The following is a 15,916-nucleotide window of genomic DNA, read 5'->3' as shown; positions in this document are numbered from 1 at the left end:
TATCATGAGAACAGACTAGAGAATAGAGACTGGTGATTTCAAGTTATGTTTTGGTCATTTAAAATTCTTAGTTTAAGTCTTTGAAGCTTAATAGCTTTCACTTCAATGTAGATCGATAAGTATTTCTTACCTCAAAGTTTGTTCCTAAGTCTAAAGATGTTATTTTGAGAGAATTAAGGCTTAAATTCTAAGCCGACTCTGTTTGGTCTGGAATGAAAGTTATCGGTAACAGTCAGGCATCCAGACTCAGAACTTTGGGAAGTTATTAGATGATTTTAAAAAGAGGTGGGAGAGCTATTTTAGAAAAGTAAAAAAATGCATTCATATTCATTTTCTAAATAGATAAAACAAATTGTCATCTTCGTTATCCACAGTTGGTATAAAAATATCAGAAGTGAAGAAATTAACACTCTCAGCTCCTTCATTTCCCTACAGTAATTACTAGGCATATATTTACGAGATCATATTAATGACTTACTAAAACAGGCTCTAGTTTTGGAGATTGGGAGTCAGTAATGTATTGGAACGTTTCCAGAGCTGTTGAGGTAAGTAATGTTCGGTGTTGGGTTTCTTTGAATTCCATTTTTAGTTTTGACCACGTGGCTGATGCAATGAATGAAGCTGGAGTAGAATTACAAATATTTTCCTCATTAACTTTACAACTTGCCTTTAGTTCTTCCCTGTTTATTTAATACCTCCTTTTCCAATTTAGTGTGAGATTAAGCTTGCCCCTAAACGATCTCGTTTGGAGATGAGGGCTGGCGAAGACGAGGAGGGAGAGGAGGATTCCGAGTCGGATCAGGGAGTGTCCGCCAGGGCCCGCTACTTTGGCTACGTCAAGCAGGGCCTGTACTTGGCCACGGAGATGGAGCGGTTCGCCCCGCCGCGGAAGCGCCCGCGGGCCGTCACGAAGCACTACCGCCTGGTGAGCCTGCGCTCCACCACCCCAGAGGAGCTCTTCCAGAGGAAGGTGAGAGCCCGGGCCTGCAATGCTGATGTTACTGAGAACAGACTTCTTTCTTTTTTAATAGGGGAAAGAATTTAAAGAAGAATTCTTGTATTGTTGACATATTTGAAATATCAGAATTAAATAGCCTTTGACAATAATGCTGTTCCTTGTGCATGAATAATTGAAATAAAAAGTGATGGAAGATGAATTTACTTCGCTTGTCCACTTTGTGGCTTAGTCTGGGAGTTTGCGATCCTCCTTGTCTGTGTCTCCTCCTACAGCCGTCTCCTCAGACTCCAGATGGTGGGGGAAGACCTGCAGACTTGCTCTGTCCTCAGCGCTGAGCCTGGGAGGCAGGCTGGGTCAGCCCCGAATGTTCCAGTTGTCTGCTCTTCCTGCAGTGTCCTGGGTGGTGCCCTGCACTGGGGGGTCAGGCTGTGGGCACTGCTTGTCCTGGTTTTGCCATCATTCTCTCTGTAAATGCAGGCGTTTCCCCATCTGTCTCTCTCTTTTCTGTTCAAATGCTAAACTGGACCTGCCTGTCCCTCAGCGTGTTCCTGAGTCTCTAGGGCCACCGTGCCCAGGACAGTAATTTGGATTGCATAACACGCTACTCCGGTGAAGGGCTAGTCGTCATCCATCACATCCTCACAGTGACCCTGTTTCCATTTCCTTGTCCAAAGATTGAAAGTGAAGAGTACGAGGAAGCCTTGTCCCTGGCTCAGACCTATGGCCTGGATACGGACCTCGTATATCAGAGGCAGTGGAGGAAGTCGGCGGTCAACATCGCTTCCATTCAGAATTACCTGGTATGTAACATGGTAAAATTAAAATATTTGGAGTATCTTTTGGTTCTAGGGCTTCATATCAGAGTACTTTATATTGCTGATGCAGTGTGTCTTCCTCAACTTAGAAAAATTACCTTGTTACCCTGTTTTATTGGCCCTGCAGCTGGACTTTGATGCTGAAGACATGTGAATAATATTTCCTGATAAACCAGCGAACTACCTGGCTTTGACCTAATCCTTTTTTTGCCTCTACCTCAGTCACTTCTTTTCATCTACATTAGTCAGGGCCCCAGTAGAAGCCAGAAACCACACAATAACTTGAACAGGGAAAGTTCTAGCGTGGAGAATTACTTCCCAGTAATAAGAGATTTACTATAAAGGGGTAAAGAGAACTGTAAGGAATCCGTTGACTCTAGGGGCTGAGGAGCATACCCCGGAGAAAACAGACTTGGGAGGGACGCCTCTTCCCCTGGGGCTCAGACCTGCTTGGGGAGGAGTAGCTGCGGTGCACTGGATGGAAAGGAGCTCCCGGTGTTATGGGCCAGGGATGGTACTTCATGGCCAAGGTCAGTACAGTTAGGCTTGGTCCTTAATTGCCAGAGTCGGCAGATCCCACCAAAAGGTGGGAAGGATGGACAAATTAGGGGCTTGTTGCTAGGGCGTGTCAGTGAATGGGGGTCAGAAAACACTGGAGACTGGTCGTCAGGAAACTCTCCTCAGGGCTGGCAGCTGAGACCATGGCCAGGATGGAAAAGAAACAACCCCCCCCGGAATGGGTAGGCATAGTCTGGGAGGTCCCCCTTCCCTGGGGAAGAGGTCGTCCATGGCCAGAAGAAGAGGGGAAGGAAGCGTCCCCGGATGTCCCCTGCGTGCAGTGCTGGCTGTCAGGCCATAGGAGCAGGAAGGAAAGAACGAGAGCACTCAGGAGTGGAAATGCAGAGCCTGTCCTGTGCAGTGGCCCTCTGTCACCCCTTAATGTGACAGGCTTCCTGTGTCCGCTCAGACGGGAGGCACTGTCTATCCCAGAGCTGGCTGTGAAGGGGCGTTTTGAAGATGGGAGGCAATAGAGAGGTAACGACATGTCAGGCTTGACTAATACCTCCTTTTGGTTTAAGTCTTGAAATTGGATCCTTCCTGCCATCTGCTGCCACAGTCGTTACGTTCCCTGTGTGTTTGTGCCCTTGGCACCTTGCAGAAGTGCTTGGATTCATGGCCTGCTCTTTAAAGGATACGTCTTCTCATCGGACAATTAGGAAGGAAAATATCTTTGCATGTAGGAATAAAGTAGTGTTGGGAAGATTTCACGGTAATTGTTTTCCTTAAAGATTTGTGTACACAAGTAATTAAAAATAAAGAAAAACATAATCAGAAAAAGTTGTATGTAATAAGTAGATGCATCAACCAACATGAAGATAAAGCATTAGTACAAGTAAGACATTGGAGATGAGACGACAGAGAGAGACTTAAACAGAGGAAGAAAACAAAGTTGCTTGTATTTTCATTAGAATTTCAGAACACCAGCTCTGGGTTATCTTTGTGTGTGTGACTCAGGACAGTAAGCGCATGAGTTCACCCATGCCGTTTTATGGCTCTTTCTGGAGCTTAGTAACAGAAAGCTTTGGTTACTGAAGGAGAAAAGCAAGCACAGTTTTTTAGAGGGGAAATACTTAAATCAGCTAAATAAATAGGCAGCAAAGAGTGAAGGTGCGATGCCAGGGATGGGGAAGAGGGAGAGGAGCCACTTAAATATGGGTTTTGTTTTTAGGGAGCTTGGAATCTTACTGGGAAGATGCGCTTTGTGCCCCAACTAGACGTAACCCCACAGGAAGATTCCACGTCAGCGCAGTGAGAACCCAGCGAGGGGGCAGTCACTCCAGACCCAGCGGTTATGGAAGGTTCATGTTGTGCAGGTGTTGTGAGCAGGGATGTGAAAGGACTCGGAGCAGGCCCAGAGTTCGGAGAGAGGAAGCTCTTTTCCATGGGACGCATGGTGTGAGCAAATTAAAAGGAAACGGTCGTGACTCACGAGGCCAGCGACCAGATCTGCCTTACTCACTGCGGTGTCCTCAAGTCTAGTCGGTGCCTGGAGTGAATAGTTCCTGGGTGAACAAATGAGCTAAACCAGTCTGCTGGGTCCGTTATTCCAGCAGACTGAGCGCTGTGGAACGTGAGCAGGAAGGCATGTTGGTTGAGTTTGGGAGTTTGTTGAAAGCTTGCGATTATCTTCAGGGTCATGGGGTCTCCTGAGGAGTTCCGGCGGTGGGGCTGCAGAAGGCGGTGGTGTAGAAGATGAGCTGGCGTGGCAGGAGGGTGGTGGTGGGGACCCCTTCAAGGCCGAGGACCCCCACAGTGTCCCAGGCAAGGTGTACTGATGGCAGAGACCGGTATGCAGGCCACAGATGTGGAAAAGGGGAGATGACTTAGGAGCCATTTGAAGAAAGATTTGAGAATGTGTTGAAAAAGAAAAAGCAAGCAGCTTTGAGTCAAATCTTCAAATTGGTAATCATAGGGAGTCTTACTGTGAACAGGGCAAATCAGGATTTTGAATGGAGACAGAGGAAGCAGTTGGGAGGAGAAACACGCCTTTGGTCTTTCCAAAAACAGCATAGTAGGGCCTCTTATGACTCAGTTATCATCCACGCTTCTCTGTGATACGTGTCGTGGTCAAATAGGTACCAAACCTTCACGTGCTGTGCCTCATTCGTTTTGTTTCAGAGTTAGGCATGCTGGGTACAGTAGGATATATCTCATCTTGCCTTCCTGCTTTATTTTCTCCTCTGTCGTATAACCCAAATGAAAACTAAAGAGCCACTGTAAACGCTTGGGAAGATCTTTTTCTGCTTCCAGAAACGAGCACTGAGGTTTGTGTTTCCCTGTGGTCCGTGAGAGGAAGAAGGAGAGCAGTTTAGCCACATCTGCTGGGTCCAGTTCTGGTCCCCACTGGGGAAGGGATTAGCTCCCTCCTGTGGACCTTCTCTGGCAGCTGCCTCTGCTCCCTGCATTAGGGCTTTGCCCTTCTAAAAGACCTTTGTCAGGTACTGACAGGTGATACGGGTTGCTTGATGCCTCTGTGTTTTGTTTTCTTTTTATCCAGAGTAAAATAAAGAAACGATCCTGGGTTCTCCATGAGTGTCTGGAAAGAGTTCCCGAAACCGTGGATGCTGCGAAAGAGCTGCTTCAGTACGGACTGCGGGGCACAGACCTGGAGGCTCTCGTAGCCATAGGGGACGGAGCGGATGAGGGCAGGTTGGTTCAGGGGCCCAGGCGACTTTGGGAGCGCTTTTAAGCTGAGACACTGGAAAGGGTTAACTTCTCTTTGTGTAGGTTATTCTGTAATGAAGTAGTTGCTTTTGATCAAAGCTTTCTTATCTGAAGTTACAGCTTTCTTTCCTGTCATTTAAACGTGTTGATGTATGATAGCTTGATGCTCAGGAAAGAGCAAATGCTGCTTACTGAATGCTGGCCATTTCTAAGCTTCGGGCTCACGCACTACCTGGGTGGGCCCACTGGGCAGATGAGCCCCTCAGGCAGTGGGGGCCTCACACAGCTTCACGGGGTCACCTGGAGCCATTAAGTTCCACGTCTGGTGGGAGCACCTCACCATCTCTAAGCGCCATACAGATGTCAGTTAATAACAAACTGAGGTTGTTTGCAGAGAGCCATTGCTCACCAGGCATTTGGAACTTTTGTGACATATAAACGTGATAGTACATCTGTTGCTAAATAAAGTAAATGAGATTGAATCACATCGTAAACTCTGGGCAGCATTTTCTTCATAGGCTGTTTCACATTGGGTGCATTGTTTCCTAAGTATTGTAGCTGTCACTTGTCTTGATTTTTAAAATTTCTAAACGTGATCATTATTGATGCCTGGATGACTTTTTGCCCATCCTGTGGATATAGTGAGTGAGTCACTCTGCTTGGGGCAGCAATAGCTTTCTTCCAGATAATGGGTTGTTTCTGTGGAAGTCAAGTTATTGATTAGTCAGAGTAGGGGTAGTGGTTTCCCACCGTGTGGGTTTCCTCTTTCTCACAGGTTCACGCTGCCGGGTGACGTGGACATCGACGGCGTGCCCTATGAGGACCTGTCCCCCGAGGACGAGCCTGCCCGGAACGCGAAGGCACGCGAGCTCGGGAAGCGGCGGGAGCTGCTTAAATTAGTGGACTTTTCCAAGTAAATGATGTGTTACTGTTCATTGGGTAATTTCTTTAAGATAATGAGTCATCTAAGTGTGTTCTTTACTAGAGGTAATTGCTCTAAATTATTTCAGCAACTTAAATCAAGTGCATTTAATATTTTACGCTTGTGTTTTTGTGTACTATTCCACAAATTTTGGGCTGAGTAGAGTACTGATCATTTTGATTTTATTTTAACTCTTAGAGAAATGCGCTTCTATGTAAATGTAAGTGGCCTGATTTATTCATTTGAAACAGGTTAACACTGGAACAAAAGGAACTCTGCCGTTGTAGGCTGAAATTATTAACCTACTTAGATCGGCTTGCAACGTACAAGGTAAGGGCTAGTTTTAGTGAAACACTCACGTTTACCCGACCTGTCGTTGTAAGTGCTATGGCTGCCCCAATGTCTGATGTCCTTGGTCTTTAGAACTAGTTCGGTAGGAAAAACTTCATTATGTGCAGACACAGGTTCTCTTGTACATGAGTTTTGGTGAGAATTAGAGGCCGTGGAAGGCCAGAGTCATTAGTCTAGGGAGTAGAAGTACTTTAACTGCTTCACTGTGTCTCTGTTTCCTACCTTATATCCTTTTCATTTACTTCGATTTTGCATTTCACTTTGAGGTTAATGGAATATAGCTGTCTGTAGTACCAAATTTCAGTGTATTTTGTGTTTTAATAATCCTAATGTGAATATTTATGCTTCATTTATAGTGATTTGTTAGTGGGTTGAATTTAGTTGATTGAACTTTGATCCACTATGGCCAAAATCAGACACTTGACCTTAAAAATACATACGTATATTTGGTCTTCAGGTGCACAAGCACAGGTGTCTCCATGCTGGGCGTTTCAGTAGCACCCTGCACTGGGAGACCTGCTCAGGTGCTGATGAAGGCGTGGCGCGCATTTCAACACAGCTTACACCGCTTTCCCACGTGACCTCGTAGCCGAAGTTTCCCAGGGTTCAGTGTCGTTTCTGACCTTTGAGGTTGGACCTCACTTGCAGATCACTTCCTCAGTGGGGCTGGCCTCCTTTCTGTGGGCATTGCCTCTGTGGGCTCTTAGTGCTGGCACCTGCTGGTATCTCAGCAAGTGCCACACCTGATGCGGTGATGCCCGTGCTCTGAACGACGGAGCTGTTTAGTGCTTCTGGTGCTGCAGGCGAAACCCAAAGCTTTTGCTTCCCCACCCACTAATGTAATAGAAGTGGTTTCAGACAAATTACCAGTGACGAAGGCGGGCTGTTGCTGCGGTTATTGGAAACCTTAGCAACGAGTATATCACTTTACACAAACAGGTTGAAAGACTTCTAAATGGTTTTGTCTGTAGTACAATTAGTTTGAGTGTTGGATGGCCATATTTTTAAAAACATATCATCTTAATTATGTCTGAGTTCTGTGCTATTTTGAGGTAATATATAAAAACATGTTGTCCATCTAGGTGTGCTTTCTCATTTTTTGGTTAGCCTTAGTTTTACTGATGCTGAGACTATTAAAAGAAAAGTTCCATGAGATGGTGAGCATGTGACTATCCAAATAATTATCTTTCACTATTACTGAGTTACTGAATTGCTATTTCCTATTTGACAGTAGTAAGTATATTTCTTATTACGTGGGAATAGTGACATTTAAAGTATTTGTTGTAAGTAAAGCGTTTATAAAGTATATGTAAAGTATTTGTAAAGTATTTGTATTTCCTACTTTTTAAGGGAATTAGCTAATCTTTTAAAAAGTAAATGAAGTTGATGAATTTGACTGTTAAAACTTGTAAATGAATATATACAGATATGATGACTAGCCAGTAGATAGTGGTAGAGATAGACATTGCAATTCTGTGATAAATGACATAAAAATGGACTCATGTAAATTATATTCAAGTGCGTACTACATGCCAGGTATCGAGCTGGTGCTGGAGGTCAAGAGAGAGGACACAGGGGCAGTCCCTCATTACATGGGCAGTAGCTGATGCTAATGAAAAGAGGAGGCGTCGATGGGGGAGCTTAAGGGAGCGGAGCATCACACTGTTCCGGGGGTGTCCGAGACGACTCTGCATGCGAGGAAATAGGGTCCTGTGTCAACTGGTGCTTAGAAAAAGGGAAACAGATTGAGGGCCGTGGGAGGGGAGACTCCCTGAAGGCAGGGTTCTGTCTGCTGCAGTGTCTGCAGTGCTCAGGGCGATGATGCTGCCTGGCTTGTTGAGGATCCCAGTAAATATTTGTTGAGGGAAGTAGTAGGTAAGCGAGTATCTTAAGAAATACTGACGTATTTGGCCCTGGCTGGTGTAACTCAGTGGATTGAATGAGGGCTTATGAGCCAAAGTGTTGTTGGTTCTATTCGCAGTCAGGGCACATGCCTGGTTTGCTGGCCAGGTCCCCAGTTAGGGGAACGTGAGGGGCAGCCACACATTGATGTTTGTCTCCCTCTCTTTTTCCCTCCCTTCCCCTCTCTCTGAAAACTAAATAAATAAAATCCTAAGAGAAGAAAATAAAAAAGAAATGCCAATGTATTTGTTGAGGACTTAACTGTTCACCAGCTGGTGTCTTACATACTTAGTCCAGATTGTTTTTCAACAATCCCCAGACTCAGGCACTATTATCCTCTCAATTTTGTGGCTACGAAGACCGAAGCTTAGGGAAGGTGAGTCGTTTGTCTGAATAAACAGGGAGGAAGGATCCGTAGCTGGGCTTCTCTGATTAGTAGCCTGAAAGTAAATTGTGGATTTCCCGACAAATGAGCTGGAACGGAGAGAGGAGAGGCAGTTAGAAAGGTGTGTGGCTGTGTTTGGAGAGGTCTTTCATGCTGTGTAAGGAGTCGCAGGAAGGCGCATTTTTGTCGGAGGCGGGAAAAGCTTAGGAAGGAGCAGGAGATGGGCGGTGGAGCCGGTGGCCGTGGGCGGGTCTCTGAAGAAGTCTGACTGGGAAGGGGAGCAGGCAGCGTTGGGGTGGAGGGAGAAACCGAAAGGACCAAGGGTTGTCATTTTAATAGAAGAAAGACGGAGTCTCGTTTGTGTGCTAATGGGAGCGAACCAGTAGAGGGTGAGGGGGAATCGTCTGAGCAGCAGAGAGAGGAGATGAGTGTGCACGCATTGAATTCACTTTTCCTTCCATGTCTCTGAGGGCACCTCCCTCTACTTTTCTGAACCAGATTCTCTTTTCCTTGCTCATCTTTTAGATGGTGGTATTCCTCAGTCACCTTTCATTTCATTCCACTTACTTTCCCTTGGAATCATCTTAGCTTCTGTATTAAGAACTGCATTTTGTATCTGACTCATATCTTAGAACTCCTCTCCTGTGTACCCATCTGCCTTTTAAATGTGGGGAGCTCCTTGTAGCTGTGCTTTGGGTCCAACCTCACATGTGTGCACATGAACTTCTGTCTCTCCGCCTCCCTCTCTCACCTCCTCCAGAGCCTCGTTCTTCCCCCTTCCTCTCTCAGTAGGTTAATTCAAAGGTGACAGTATTTAATGGCTCTTTGTTATGTGTGCTCTGTATCTGGGGTTCAGCTTTGAACATGACGGATGTGAGCCCTAGTTACACATCATGAGGGGAACCTACCCTTGCCCTTGCCCTTGCCCTAACTCTGTTCCTCCTTCTGTGTCTGCTTTGGGCTGTTTCTGGGGAGCCTTCCCTGTCCTCTCGGAGCTAGTGTTTCCCTTTGCCTGGTCCCGTTTGCTTGTTTGTCTTCCCCACTGGATTTTAAGTCACTTGGAGAGCAGGGTCAGGGTGCTGTTGGTTGTATCGTGGCCGCCCAGTCACAGTGTCCCCCGCACATAGTAGACACTCAGTGATTGTTGTTGGGGGGAGGGACGGCTCGGTCTGCGTTTTACGGGGACTGCCCGGCGGCGGGGAGTGTAAGCTCTCATGCACACGTGGCCGTGCTCACCGTGTGCAGCTGTACGTGCTGTTGCTTACCTGTTGTCACCCGTTTTCACCAGGTGGGGGTCGGGGTCGTCCCACTGGAATCAATTTAACTTTTACCACCCATTTCATTGACTTCTGCATTTCAAAAAATTAACAGCACTTACAAACATAGCCATTTTCAAAGTGAAGGCAAGACTGCAGATGTCGTACTTTAGTTAACAGTCGATAGTTAATACGTTCAGACCTTCTGTGTTTAGATAGGCAGGATGATAAAGGTTTTTAATGTTTTCTTGTCATTGACATTTTAAAAGTTTTCATGAAATCCCTGTTCCCTTCAGGAAATCCTAGGAGTGTGTCACGCACCCGAACAGAGGTTTGATGCGGAATTCTTCAAGAAGTTCAGAAGTCAGAATATCGTTCTCTCGGCAAGAACATATGCTCGGGTGATTTCTTTTTTGTAAATAAAGCAACTGTGGTTGTTAACAATGGGTTTTAGCCATGCAGTTGATGTTGATGCATACGTATACTATTGTATTTTCTCCTTTGTTGGAGTGTTGCTGTACCACAACAGTACTGTAATATCAGTGTAGTATTAATTAGCGCTGTATGAGTGTACGCAAATGGAATCCTACTTTAAAAAGTTTTTATTCTTCATTCTGACTTTTAAAAATAATTTTTTGTAGCTTTAGATTGCGAGACATGATACAGATTAGGAAGAATCGGGAGTATTTCAAAATACTTCACATCAGAACTGTATAAAACGTCAGATGTTTTTGAATGTTCATACAGAATCATTCCTTTATTTCTGAAGTGCGCACTGGAAACTTACTCCTTGCCTCTCGTCCAGGAAAGTAACGTACAGGCCCTGGAGATCCTGTTCACCTACCACGGGTCGGACCTGCGTTCCCACCGCCTGGCGGTCCTCTCCAACTTCCCCGAGACCACGTCCCCGCACGAGTACTCCGCACTGCTGCCCGAGGCGCGGTATGTGGCGCTGCGGCCGGGTTCGACCTGCTTCCTGAGTTCGAACAGTGTCGATTCGTGCTGAGCAGCTTAAATTGAAAAACTAATGTAATCTATGTGAACTTTTTTTGCTGATTATGGGGTTATTTCTGACTTATTTTTAAATGACCCTAAAACCAAAGTGTGTGTAGCACAAAGACGGTTCCCCCTTTCGAGAAGCCCCCTGATTTGGCTGTTGTGTACTCAACATGTACTGTTTGTGGTTAAGAACAGGTATCTGTTTGAATCTTTTAGGAATTGAGTGTAGTTCCGACACCATTCAGAAGTCGACCGAGGGGACGCAGGGCTGACGGGACCCTGCTGGTCTTAACTGCCCTTTCTCCCTGCAAGACTGCAGGGCCACCAGGCGCAGTGGGAACACAAAGTAGCCCTTACTGTGTTTGTAGTTTTATAATGCGCGGTGCTGTTTTACCCTCGAATTCCCCACGCTTTCTTTCTGATGTCAGAGATATGGGTGCCCCGTGTTGCGGCAGAGCATAATCAGGAGATGAAGTTATTTTGAATCTTTGTTCTGTGAAATGTTGCTTAGACGGACTTTGAAAAATTCTGATTTCTTATGGGTCTTTAAGTTATATTCGTTTTAAACACATTGAAAAAATAGAAACTTTTTTGATTAATGTTTGTTTCCCTGGGTAGTCTTTCATACTGAGCACGCCGTTTGGTTCTGTCTCCATAAGTACACGTGACTGCAGAGCTGGCGGCTTCAGGCCTGGCCTCTTCTGCGAGGTCCTCCATAACTTACTCCTGTTTGTTCGCATGCTTCTGTGCTCATTCTTGTCTCACACCACTGCGTACACTGCGCCATAGTCAGTGGTTTTCACATCTGCCTCTCTTCCTGTTGTTCTCTTCCTGTTACTCCACTTTAACAAAGACCCAGCCCTAACCCCAAATGAGCTCTTACAGGCAGCAGCCATCTCATCCTATGGTTCCACCCCCAGGGCCTAGGGTGGGGCTTGTGAGGCGGGTTCCTTGGACCTGTTTGCTAACTGGGAAGGTTAGGTGCGTCTCCTGCCCCGGTGAGAACAGATTAAAGAATGTCCTGAAGGGGGCTCCCTTTCCTCCTTGCACTTACACTGTGTGTTTGTCTCCTCCACTCTGTCTGACCATCCTTGGTCGTCCTGTGTGCAGACTGCCCTCACTTTAAATCCTCCTTTCCTGCTTTGCTTCTTCCTAGCATTTATCACTGTCTGTCTGAGTTTCCTTTGTAACTTGTTCATCTCGCTTATTGTCTCTTTGCCCTTCTAAAATGTCAGCTCCCACAGGACAGGGATTCTGTGTGTCTTATTTCCTTCCTCCCCTTCTGTACTTGGAGTAGAGCCTGGCACATTGTAGGCACCCAGCAAGTACTTGCTGGATGAGCGAATGCACGACTGAGTGAGTATAAATTCCATTGTGTTTACTAATGGCCTCAGTGCCTAGAAGAGTGCTTAGTGCAAACTCAGTTAAGTGTTTCGAACACACGCATGCACCAGTTGGGGTGGGTGTGGTTTTACGTGTTAGGCTTCGAGCTGTGTAATATTTTGGACAGTGATAGTGAGGTACTTCCACGAGTTGGCCTTTTCACTATTTCGAGATCCCTCAGGCAGGACTTTTTCCTTTGCATTTAAATGAAATTTCATTTACCAGTTTATGATTGCTGGGAAACTTCCATGGTATGTTATTTTGTATGTTATATTGTCATTCTTAAATTTTCATGTGTTTTTGACATTGATGAAATGTGACTGAGTTTTGTAATACTTTGAAATCACATTTTCTGTCATAGGTGATACATCTTTTTATTAGTTACCATCTTTACTTTGTCATTGCTATCAAACATTTACACTCTATATTCTCAGTGACTGTTTTAGTTTTTAAGTAGAAAGGTGACATTTTTATACCATCTTGTTTGACTTTTGGTATTTTTGATTTTATATCACATTTTATTTAGTTTATGTTTCGATTGCAATGGCATTCAATATACCATTAATTTCAGGTGTTATAGCACATTTTAGAAGAATTATTTAAATTTCAAATTTTATGCCTCTTCCTGTTTTAGACCTTTCCAGAGTAATGGAAACATCTAGTGTAAAAGGTCGTATTTGAAACAGTTGTGTGTAGAGAGAGTGTAATAGCGTGGGGGGAGGAGCACCGATGCTGGAGCCCGGTGGCCTCGATTCATCGTCTTGGACAAGTTTCTGACTGCGCCTCAGTCTTCTCACCTGTGAAATGGTGATGATTGTAGCACTTATTTCATAGTGTTGTGAGAATGATTAGCTAGTTAATGTGCATAAAATACTGAGACCAGTGCTTGGCACCAAGCAAATGCTACTTACTTAACTGTTAGCAATTATTACTGATGCTGAATTTCATGCCAGGACCTTGGCCTCGTGCACTTACATACATCATAAACTTATTAAACTTTTTATTGGAGCCTCTGGCTGGGTCTCCGTTGTTGGAGCATCGTCCCGATAGGCCAAGGCTGCAGGTTCCGTCCCCAGTCAGGGCACGTACGAGAAACGACCAGTGAGTGTGCGTCAGTAAGTGGAACAAGAAGTCGATTTTTCTCTCCCTCTTTCTTCTTCCTCCCTCCCCCTCAAATCGATGAATAAAAATTTAAAAATAACTTTTTACTGGAATAATCCTATAGTTACAGAAAAGTTGCAAAAATAACACAGACCATGTATACGCTTCACTCTAGCTTACCCTTCCTTACATAACCATAGCACTTTGTCAGCACCGAGAAATTACTGCTGGAGTAGTCAGGTCTGCACATAATGTGAAACACGCCTTCCTAAAAGTCACTGACTCTGCAGATTGTGCAGTGAAAACCCCAGGATTTTGGGGGAAATGGGGTTGGGGCCCAGAAGTCAAAAACTTTGTGCATTTTGTTCAGGGAAGCGTCCCTTGAGTGGCCCCTGTAGGTCACACACAGGTCAGGCTAGTGTGCCTTGGTTTCCCGGGGGAAGGATGCAGCAGGTGCTGGGGGCCTGTGTGGAGTTGCTCATCAGGGAAGAAAGGGATGAGGACAAAGCTCTTCACATTGAAGGTGGGATTCCTGTGATGAGTTTGGGATGAAGTGCCCCAGCTGGAGAGCCCACAGCCCCCAAGGGGGTGGCACCAGGAAGAAGGAGGTCAGAGCTGGTGACGTGGCTTAACTTCAAGGTCCCCATGTGCCAGCCCCACAGTGGGACTGAGGACAGAAGCCTCCCTGGAGTCAGGTGCCTCTGCCACGGTCACACTCAGCTTGGGAATGTGGCTGAACTTGGAAATGAGAGACGTAAGAGCGGTAACCTTGGAGCCTGACTCAGGGCAAGGGGCAGGCTGTGAGGCATGATCCCAGCAGGCTTTGCAAAACCATCTCCGTAGAGATAGCACAGTGCTGCTGGGCCGGAGCAGGGGGATTCGGGGCCTCAGGGAGTTCCAGCTTCTCTCCAGCTGCCTTTGCAACTGGAATCACTGCCCGGGGCCCAGGTGCTCCCCGTGTTCTGTGGGGGGGGGGGTATGTAAAGGTGGGTGGGGGGTGAGGCCTGCTGTTCATTTGAACACGTGGAGTGTAGCAATTGCTGAATAAATAGGGGACACCGGATTTGTGTTCCAAACTGGAAAAGTGTGTTTACTTAGGAAAAATTCCAGAAAGTTAGTTCTACAACAGAAAATCACCAGTTGTTGCCTCTGGTGGGTAAGGTATCAGGTGATACCATTCTCTTTTCTTTCCATTTATCTGTATTTCCCATTTTTTCCTACAGTGATCATAGGAATTATTAAAAACACTTGTATGATAGCTTAAAAATAATTATTATTTAGTGGTCCCAAGAAAAGGCTTTATGATGTCTGCTTTTATCTGTTATGGGGGTGGGAAAGAACACATTATGTTTGGAGAGGTTTTTCTTAATGCCAAAAGTTAGGTGTCCACTGGTGTGTGTTCAGCTCAGCTGTCTGGGAAAAAACCAACGAGCAGAATCAGCACAGTGGGGTTCAGCGTGCAGTGATGGGGAGACTGAGCCCCAAGTGGACTAGCGGGAGGGGCAGGGAGGGGCAGGGAAGGGCAGCCCCAGGCGGGGCCTGGCCTGGGGCAGAGGGGGCCCAGGGCCCCAGTGTGAAGGAATTCCAAGGGGCAACGGACCAGGCAGGCCATGTAAGGAAGGCCTTTCCAGCACATCCATGAATGGGATGTCTTAGGAGATGCTGTAATGAAATGACCTCAAACGTCAATTGACAAGGATGTTTGGTCTGCTGGTTATGATGTCATCTTGTCCGTGACAGGAGAGTCTCTGAGGATGAGCAGTGAGGAGAGAAAGGTGGGACAGCCCTTCTTGACTAGAGGCTCCAAAGACAGAAGACAGGGTACATGTGAGGCCACCAGGCCTGGCCAGTTTGGGAGGGCGGGGCTCCAGTGGGTGTGGAATGAGGCATCAGCGGAAGTCCGGCTGGTATACACATGGGCGGGGCCCAGCTCAGAAGCAGAGGGGCCTCGGGGAAGGAGGAGGGGGACATTCAAGCACTAGACCGTGTTATGCATCTGCGCAAATCACAAAAAGGTGCCCCAACCAGGTTGATGCCACCTTGCACGAGGGCACATGGGTAAGTGAACTGCGAGCTGGGTTTTCTCCCTGCACTGGCTCCTTCGGCCAGCTGCGCTTGTTCCCTAAACAGCTTGCGCACTTGTACACGGAGGCCCCGAGGTACGGTTATGGGTGGTGGTTTGTCCACAGATGACCAGTTCGAACTGGGAGAGATGGCAGCAGGATGTGGGGGAAAAAACCCAGAAAGAAACAAAAACTTTGTACAGTTGAACAAAGTTAAGAACCTAATAAAAATTGTCCCATGGTTTCACGGCTGTCAAGTACTAACATATGGTACTTTACCTTGACAGAGACTTTGCCTGTGGACATGGGTGTTGGAGAGTTGCAGCTCACGTGAGGAGTGGAGGGAGGGGGTGATTTTCGAGATCTGGTGTGGCCGGGAGTGGCTGCCACCTCTCCAGGGACCGAGGTCCTGGCGGCTGTGTGCGCACGGGGCCTGCCACGGCCTGGCCCCTCTAGTGCAGTTTTCTGTGTTCACCTAAGGTTTCTTGTGGATGACATTGCACACTAGCAAACGTGGAATTTGTGTTATGCTCAAGCCGTTCCCCAGGGTGTCGAC

At 46.4% G+C, this 15,916-nt stretch overlaps 1 protein-coding gene across 2 annotated transcripts in view; it reads left to right on the top strand.

Moving 5' to 3' along the window:
* The window catches only part of NBAS (NBAS subunit of NRZ tethering complex), a 253,645-nt gene that overhangs the window by 60,264 nt on the left and 177,465 nt on the right, over window positions 1-15,916 (top strand). For both annotated transcript variants that reach the window (XM_053666925.1, XM_037151717.2), the window contains exons 15-21: window positions 713-970; window positions 1,633-1,758; window positions 4,832-4,983; window positions 5,774-5,911; window positions 6,172-6,250; window positions 10,111-10,215; window positions 10,620-10,756. In XM_053666925.1, the coding sequence (XP_053522900.1) occupies window positions 713-970; window positions 1,633-1,758; window positions 4,832-4,983; window positions 5,774-5,911; window positions 6,172-6,250; window positions 10,111-10,215; window positions 10,620-10,756 (995 nt within the window). The remainder of the gene's footprint in view (window positions 1-712; window positions 971-1,632; window positions 1,759-4,831; window positions 4,984-5,773; window positions 5,912-6,171; window positions 6,251-10,110; window positions 10,216-10,619; window positions 10,757-15,916) is intronic.

The sequence above is a fragment of the Artibeus jamaicensis genome, unplaced genomic scaffold (genome assembly GCF_021234435.1).
Source record: "Artibeus jamaicensis isolate MK-2021 breed Jamaican fruit bat unplaced genomic scaffold, CSHL_Jam_final contig_465, whole genome shotgun sequence".
Taxonomy (NCBI): domain Eukaryota; kingdom Metazoa; phylum Chordata; class Mammalia; order Chiroptera; family Phyllostomidae; genus Artibeus; species Artibeus jamaicensis.
Note: the sequence above shows the minus strand (reverse complement) of the source record. Positions and strands in the feature narration are given on the sequence as shown.